The 7,859-nt window shown below is 41.6% G+C and overlaps 1 protein-coding gene across 5 annotated transcripts; it reads right to left on the bottom strand.

Annotated features, from left to right (window-relative positions):
• Positions 1-1,857: 1,857 nt before the first annotated feature.
• LOC308405112 (uncharacterized protein) lies at positions 1,858-7,635 on the bottom strand. Of its 5 annotated transcripts, none has more exons than XM_080895539.1 (17): positions 7,483-7,635; positions 6,974-7,052; positions 6,658-6,775; positions 6,497-6,565; positions 5,970-6,344; positions 5,742-5,843; positions 5,291-5,523; positions 5,015-5,193; positions 4,826-4,919; positions 4,059-4,415; positions 3,846-3,963; positions 3,680-3,771; positions 3,463-3,577; positions 2,991-3,092; positions 2,624-2,791; positions 2,343-2,498; positions 1,858-2,108 (listed from the first exon to the last, which is right to left on the bottom strand). In XM_080895539.1, the coding sequence occupies exons 2-17, from the start codon at positions 7,043-7,045 to the stop codon at positions 1,900-1,902; spliced, it is 2,559 nt and encodes an 852-aa protein (XP_080751665.1). In that variant the 5' UTR covers positions 7,046-7,052; positions 7,483-7,635; the 3' UTR covers positions 1,858-1,899. The 5 variants fall into 5 exon arrangements, with proteins under 5 accessions (XP_080751665.1, XP_080751667.1, XP_080751664.1 ...); XM_080895541.1 differs by lacking the exon at positions 7,483-7,635 and adding an exon at positions 7,329-7,418 and having other exon boundaries at positions 5,793-5,843; XM_080895538.1 differs by lacking the exon at positions 7,483-7,635 and adding an exon at positions 7,329-7,416.
• Positions 7,636-7,859: the final 224 nt, after the last annotated feature.

Raw genomic sequence — 7,859 nt, 5'->3', positions numbered from 1 at the left:
AAGCTATCTGGCAAAATGAGACAACCCTTTTAACCTAATCTTTATGTCTTTTTTGTGGCTATGATACTGGATTTTGGTTTGATGCATATGCAGGTTACAGCTGGGGAATGGCAGTATGTTGTGGATTGATTTGGCATGTTCAACCACTGTTACACCAAACTCTCTCACTTATAACATGATAAAGGCCTCTTACTCAGTGTCATGGATTTTCTATACTTTTGGGGACACAGGGCCAAAGTCTGAGGCAATAAGTCAGATCAAAGAAGGCAATGATTCTAAAATGGGAGTTTACTTATGTCATTATATATATCCAGGAATATGTGCCAGAGGATAGTTGTCATGAAATCAATATTAAATCAAAGTATTCCTTAATTACCACAGCTGACACGAGTTCTCCATAGCTGCCTGCTGTCTCAGGATCTGTCTCCAAAAAGGACCAGGGAGCGCTAACATGTTATGTTCTAAACTGATGAAGAAAATGCACATTAAACATAGTATAAACTTACTGAGTGAAGTAATGTCAAGAGGATTCCTTTAGCTCCTATTGGGTTGGTTCCTTGATCAATGCAATACAGAATCATTAATCTGGTTTTATGTAATGTCCTCAAAACATGTCAAAATGAGGCTCACTAGTCTGTGTGGCCTCCACATGCCTGTATGACCTCCCTACAACACCTGGGCATGCTCCTGATGAAGTGGCAGATGCTCTCCTGATGGATCTCCTCCCAGACTCCAGGACTAAAGCATCTGCCCACTCCTGGACATTTTGTGGTGCAGTTGGTGGATGGAGCGAGACATAATGTCCCAGATGTCCTCAATTGGATTCAGTTCTGGGGAATGGGCGGGCCAGTCCACAGCATCAATGCCTTCGTCTTGCAGGAACTGCTGACACACTCCAGCCACATGAGGTCTAGGATTGTCTTGCATTAGGAGGAACCCGGGGCCAACCGCACCAGCATATGGTCTCACAAGGGGTCTGAGGATCTCATCTCAGTACCTAATGGCAGTCAGGCTACCTCTGCCGAACACATGGAGGGCTGTGCTGCTCCCCAAAGAAATGCCACCCCACACCAAAACGGACCCACTGCCAAACTCATGCTGGAGGATGTTGCAGGAAGCAGAAGGTTCTCCACGGCGTCTCCAGACTGTCACAAGTGCTCAGTGTGAACCTGCTTTCATCTGTGAGGAGCACAGGGCGCCAGTGGCAAAGTTGCCAATCTTTGTGTTGTCTGGCAAATGCCAAACATACGGCACTATGTTGGGCTGTAAGCACAACCCCACCTGTGGACGTCGGGCCCTCATACCACCCTCATGGAGTCCATTTCTGACCGTTTGAGCGGACGTGCACATTTGTGGCCTGCTGGAGGTCATTTTGCACAGCTCTGGCCTTTCTTTCCTACCCCACAGTACCTTCCCTTACCATTTGTTTCCTACTCTTTTACTTCTTCTTTGATGACGGTTGTCTTTCTAGATAAGCAATTTCATTTGCTCTGGGGCGAGTCAATGGCTCGGGTGCATTCTGGGACTGTCAGTTCACCAGTGTGCTGGCATGCTTCTTAACAAACACACCACTACAGCAAACATCTCAGTTGTACTTGTTGATTTCTTCGACAAAACACTGAACAAAAAATTTACTTGTGAGTGTGCTGCCTGGTGCTTTTAAATTTTGTGATTATTTGAGCAGCCCAGAAAGCATCCCATAAATTAAATTATGCTATCGTATCTGAACATGTACACTAGTCATTAAATTAGATGGGAAATAATGATTCAGGGTAAACAACTGCACCAAGGAAATTCCATTTTTCTTCTCAAAATGTAAAATGTCTGTTGAAAAATCACATTGAACAGAGATGTGATTAACTTTTTATTTTACCAAACATAACATCAATGATGACACAATCAGTCTTCATCAGAAGTGCTCAAATCACTCTCAGTGGCATCGTCTGGAATGTCCTCCTCCGAGTCCATTTCCAGGAGTGGTTGGTGGCTGAGGATTCTCTTGTACATGTCCTTTACTTTGAGCATTTCAGCTTTCAGTTCACTTTGTTTTTTTAAAACCAGGCTACAGAGTCCCTTCTGTGCATCCTCCGACATGCCAACAAAGGAGGCTGTAAAAAGAACAAAACAAATAAATATGAGAAAAGTAAAAAAAACAAACAACAAAAAAACATCACCTCATAAACACAAGGAATTAGGATGCTGTAATTAAACATTTTTTTAAAAGGGAGAAGGCAGTGTTAGCTAGCAATCTAGATATAGGTAAAAGATCCAGTAAGACTTTAGCATCTGCTCTTATTTTCAATCGATTCATCAAAAAATTAATAAATAAATAAAGTGCTTACAGTCTGAGGAGATTGTCCCCAACACCACAGAACGCATTCGCAACACTGTCCAGTGATGCCGCATCTCCCTGCAAAGGATCATCTCCTCCTCTCTCAGGCGCCTCACAGCCATCACCTTCTCAAAGACCTTTCTCTTTGTCCGGAGGTCAGCAGCAGCTACAGTTTAACAACATCAGATGGGAAAACATAGCAGCATATTATGATTCAAGAACAAAACATTCAACTACTGCTCAGATACTGGGAGCTTGTTTAAAAAGGATATTTATAAATCAAGAGCTTACGTTCACTTGTGCTCTGCCAGGGCCAAATATCGGTCTGCATGAGGGCATCACTGGATACGATTTGCTTTGTTGGTTCAGCGAGCTTGTTGTAGTCGTCAACAGCAGCCGCCAAGCGTTTCTTCTCAACTAAGATGACCTTGCGAATTCTGTGTCGCCTCTTGTTGCTATCTGTAAATAATCATAAAAAATTCACACCTTCACATAATGTATATAGTTTCATTTTAATCTACACTCATCAATTTGTTTGCTAGAACAAATCACATCCAGCTTAAACAAACCTGGATCTGATTTGATTCTGTTTACAAAGTAGCTGCACAAGCTGTACAAATTGAGCATCAAACGGTCCGTTTCAAAGAAACTGTGACACCATTTTGTCTGTAAAGACTTTGTGTTCGCACTCTGATGATGACGACAAGCTCCTCTATTCGTGCCTGCAACGCTCCAAGGCTGCCATCAGTTTGATCACTTTCTAAGTGAGAGGAATATTAATCAGAGCACAGGATGAGTAACAGTCACCAAACTACAGTGGACTCTGTAATCACTGACTTGATGATATTCATTATAAGACATCTGGAGCCTTCATGTGCTGCTATCTCATGATAATCATGAGATAACAAGTATGTTGGTGTTCAGGTTTATAAAACCAACTAGTACGACATCATTTCAACCCAGGTTCTATCCAATTTGATGAAACGCAACAACTCTGCCATAAATTTGCTTTTCCAAGGCTTATTTTTCATTGTTTGTTGACACTGTCAGAAAGATCTTAACTCTAAGTTCTTTAATGAGGCCATGGTGGGTCCTATTGTTATACATGAGTGCATTATATTGAGACTCACCTTCAGCCCATTTCTGCACATCGGCCACCCATTGCTGCAGTGTGTCGTCATCCACACCCAGCTCATTTCTGGTCGCATTCAGGCTCTCCACTTGTTCTCTAAGGATCCTTATGATCTAAGAATGCATTCATAAATGTCATTCATATTGACATTAAAAGAGTACTGGTGTTTTCCCCCCATTACCACACACATTAAAATGGGTGTTGAAAAAAATGACCTTTAGATATCGCTGGCTCAAAGTGCGGCCCAGTTGTTCCACTTTCCTTTTGTTCCACCCCAAAGCCAGGAGGGTCAGCATGTCTGTTCGCCCTGCATTTCAGTTAGTATACAAATTAGAATTAATGAGCAGGAGACTGAGTGGAATCTCAGACACGGACACACACCTGCTTTAGACATGTACTTCGTTGTGATGGCCGCCCTAGACAGGAAACTGTTTACTTGTTCCACCTCTTCTCCAACTGTTGAACCGGCCCCATCCTGAAACGCACCTCCCCATTTGATCTATAGAAAGGAGGTCACAATACATGACTGCTGAATTCATTCAACCTTATAACAAAATGTCTCAAACTAATCCAAAACTACAAGCTGCAGTATACCTCGCATTTCCAAGTGTGAGCCTTTGCATGCATGACGGAGAGAAAAGGACGCATTGACAAGAGGTTCCTCAGCTCAGGGCACTGCTGATCCACCTTGGTTAAATAGGGGAAATATTTACAGGCCACATCGGAGCAAAGGAACGTAATATGTCCTGGGATGCTAGCTGCCAACTTCCTCTGGAGAAAAAGGGGGTAAGCAAAGATCTCCCCTCGAAACATGTTCAATGCAGCTAAGAGGACTCCGTGGCGACAAACAGCTATTTCCATGCCCTCCTCATCCAACTTCCCAGTGGACTTTTTGGACGACTCCTTTGCTGCAGTCCAAGATGAAGATCCGCACAACCCTTTCCCCGGGACCTATACACTCAAAGATTTTAACATAAAAGACATGACATGATTAAGCCCTATCAGGGACAAACTTTTTAAAACAAACGCATAACAATTAGCTGAATTAGCCTCGAGTCACACAAGACCTCAGATCTCCCCAGGACAGCACTGATAACACAAAATAAAAATCATGTTGTTTTTTTTAAATACACATGGTGACAAAATTAAGTAAACATTAAGATAAAGTAAAGTAAATAGTATTACGACAACACCAAGAGAAAAATAAAAAAAATATCGACCCATCCATATATGTCTACACACACACACACACACACACACACACACACACACACACACACACGTATGTGTATATGGTTACGGCATTAACGTCATTTTAACAAGATTAACGCTAACAGCACTAATATATATGTGTATCTTACATGATTTGTGTGTCTCTGGATGTATTTCACAAACTCAGCAACTTCCTCATCTTTTTCAATGAAGACACCTTCAAAGTTCCCCTGCTCTGAAGTGCTGAACGAACACAGTGACAGTTGTTTGAAAAGAAACATTAAAATACATTTTTCTACAAATCCATATTTGACTTATGTACACAATGCATAACGTACCTTGCATTAGACTGAAAGCGATAAAGCTTGCGGTTTCCATCAACTGAGACGGCAAGCATGTCTGGAGTGCAGGCAGGGCAGCTAAAGCATGGCTCCTTGCACATCCTGTCCACCTCAAACTTTACAGCACTCCACTCCAAGAAACTTTTACTGAAGGCATCAGCTGATATTCGGCCATTCTTTTACATAGAGGACATACAACAGAATATTCAAGGACAGTCATCATAAACATTGATTTGCACAATTTCCTTAAACTTAGCAAATTTAGAAACTCACCCTTCCAAAATGGGCTGTTCGTTCATCCAGCATTTTGACAAATGCCTTAAGTGATATCCCTGGTGCAGCCTTCTTAATGTCATAGAAAGACTGAAAGACATCCATTGAAAACAGGGTGCAGAAATTTAAGGTGCCAGGCCAATATCCACTACCCAGGATGTCCTTAACTGAGGGGGACCACATTAGGCCACAGCTGGTGCAGCTCACCACTGGCAGTGCAAGGTTATAACGGCCTTTAGAAAGGATAAGGATAAATTCAGTCATGGCTCAAAGCATTCATTTTTTTCATGTTGTTTTCAAATCGGTCTGGTAAATCCAAATGACCTTTGACAGGTGCCCACATATACTGCGGGCCGAGGGTAATTAAAACCAAGATAGCAATGCACAATTTGCAATAAAACCTCCAAACACATCTATTGTGTATGTAGTGTGTGACAAAAGGGCAACTTACCATTTATGGTTACAAGAGCCACAATTGCGCCGGGTGAAACCTCAACGTTACCTGCTGGGCAGTCACACACATGGTCTGGCCTTTGCACAGGCAACAGCCGAACTAACATTAAAACACACAATATATATAAAAAGAATTAGAAATTAACTGATACACAATAAATATACAATAACAGCACCCACTCATACTCATACATAGCAAGAAATGCATAAGACTTAAAAACTGTACCTATTGGCTTGTGAAACTCTGATGAAGGCTGCAAAAACCCTCCTGTTACTGCCTCTCTGTTGTGCAGGACAAAGCGTGTGTGAACTGCAATATCACAGTCAGCACAAAGGAATGGAAGAGGCAGGCAGTCCAGACACCTCACAACTACTTGTTTGCCACACTGACACACACGGTGTGACTGTGGATCCAGAGTAGCTAACATATTGTCTATAAGACAAGGCCTGGCCTCTTTCCACTTTTGCGAGGACACCATATTTCTGATCGCCCAGTGAGTAGCAGCTGACTCAGACGACGTCTCACAAGTCATGGCTGCGTCCTCTTCTCCATCCTCCAACAACTGAAGGAGCTCCTGACGAAGCACCTCAGTTCCATACACTAACAGAAAAAAAATAAAGAAAGGAAGAAACTCTGAAAAACACTCTAGGCAGTATGTTTCTTAGGACTCCACAAAAGCCCTGCATAACTCAACTATAACAACAAATATAAAAGTAAACAGAAATCACAATATATACAAGAAGGTAAAGTACCTTTTGTTGGGTTGACACTGGCAACATAACTAGGTTCTTCACGTGGACATTGATGCTGCTCTCTGGACACTGGGGGGGGGGGAATGAAGAATATTTACTTACTGAAATTCTTTGGTGAAAACAAGTTGTGAGATAAAATCAATGGTTGTGTGAACACTGACCACGTGGCATGCAACTAGTACTTCGACTGGTTGATGGTCTTTGAGGAATAAAAGCTCCCTGTCTGTCACGTTTTTTCCAGCGCACTGGTCTTGGCTGAGGTTCACTCTGTGCATCATTCTACGCAATTAACAAGGAAAAAAGGGAACACCTAAAATACAGTCTATGATTAAAGCAAAGATTATCAAACATCTTAAGTTAACCAACTTAATTTGACATAAACTTTAAAAAAAATTCAAATAACATAACGTTTACTCCGTACAAAATATTAGACAAGCGTGTTCCCTCTTTAACAACTGTTTCCACTAAAAATGTTACCTGCATATCTTGAAGGAGTTCGTCAGCAGCCTGAAGCTCTTCCTCCAGCTCGGGATCCTCTGAATCACTCATTTTCAAGCTAAAGAGGAAAGAGATTTTTGCAGAACTCAGTGACATAAACACATAACTAACGCAATTCAAATGATTTTCAGTCTTGGCGCTCCGGTTAATGTTAGCAATTAACGTTAGCATCATCAGTTTGTAAAGAGCTAGCAGAACTCTTAGCGCAAAAACTGCTTTACGCACCATGTGAGGGTATTTTGCGGCACACAAGTCCTTTAACGTTTGTAATAGATTTAATCCATCATCGTTGGATTAAATGGCTAATGCTGCAGTAGACACGTGTAGTCGTTACCTAGCAAGCATGCTGACGGTAGCTGTAGCCATTTTTAAATACATTACACCGTTTCCGAGATCAGTCACCTCTGTTTGTTTGAAGCTTTTATGAAAAAACAAACTTTGAAACACACATCAAGGTATTACTTTAAATATATGTATTTTTTACATACCTGCATTAGAATCAATCAGTTCCGCCTCATTTTCTTATTCTTATAAATGGGTCTCTCCGTTCTCCCATCAGCCTTTGCTTACACAGGTTGCGTCTGATTGGCTGGAGCCGAGCGCGTCCAAAACTAGCAGGAGTGGTGAATGAATCTATAAATGTGTTTTACGTGTGAAATGAAAATAATAAACCTAACAAAGGATTATGTACGTTAAATCTGCGCACTTTCAGATCGTGAATCAGTTTGGAAAACACTGTGTGATGGCCACAACATGAAGCGATTTTATTGTTGAATTATCAGTGATACTTTCGTGTTTTTGTTGAGAAATGTTAACGATGTCATTAAAAGAAAGCATTAAATTAGGGAGAAAAACCCGTTCGCGG

This window comes from Rhamphochromis sp. 'chilingali' (genome assembly GCF_963969265.1).
Source record: "Rhamphochromis sp. 'chilingali' genome assembly, chromosome: 11".
Taxonomy (NCBI): Eukaryota; Metazoa; Chordata; class Actinopteri; order Cichliformes; family Cichlidae; genus Rhamphochromis; species Rhamphochromis sp. 'chilingali'.
This window is presented reverse-complemented; position numbering and strand designations above follow the sequence as displayed.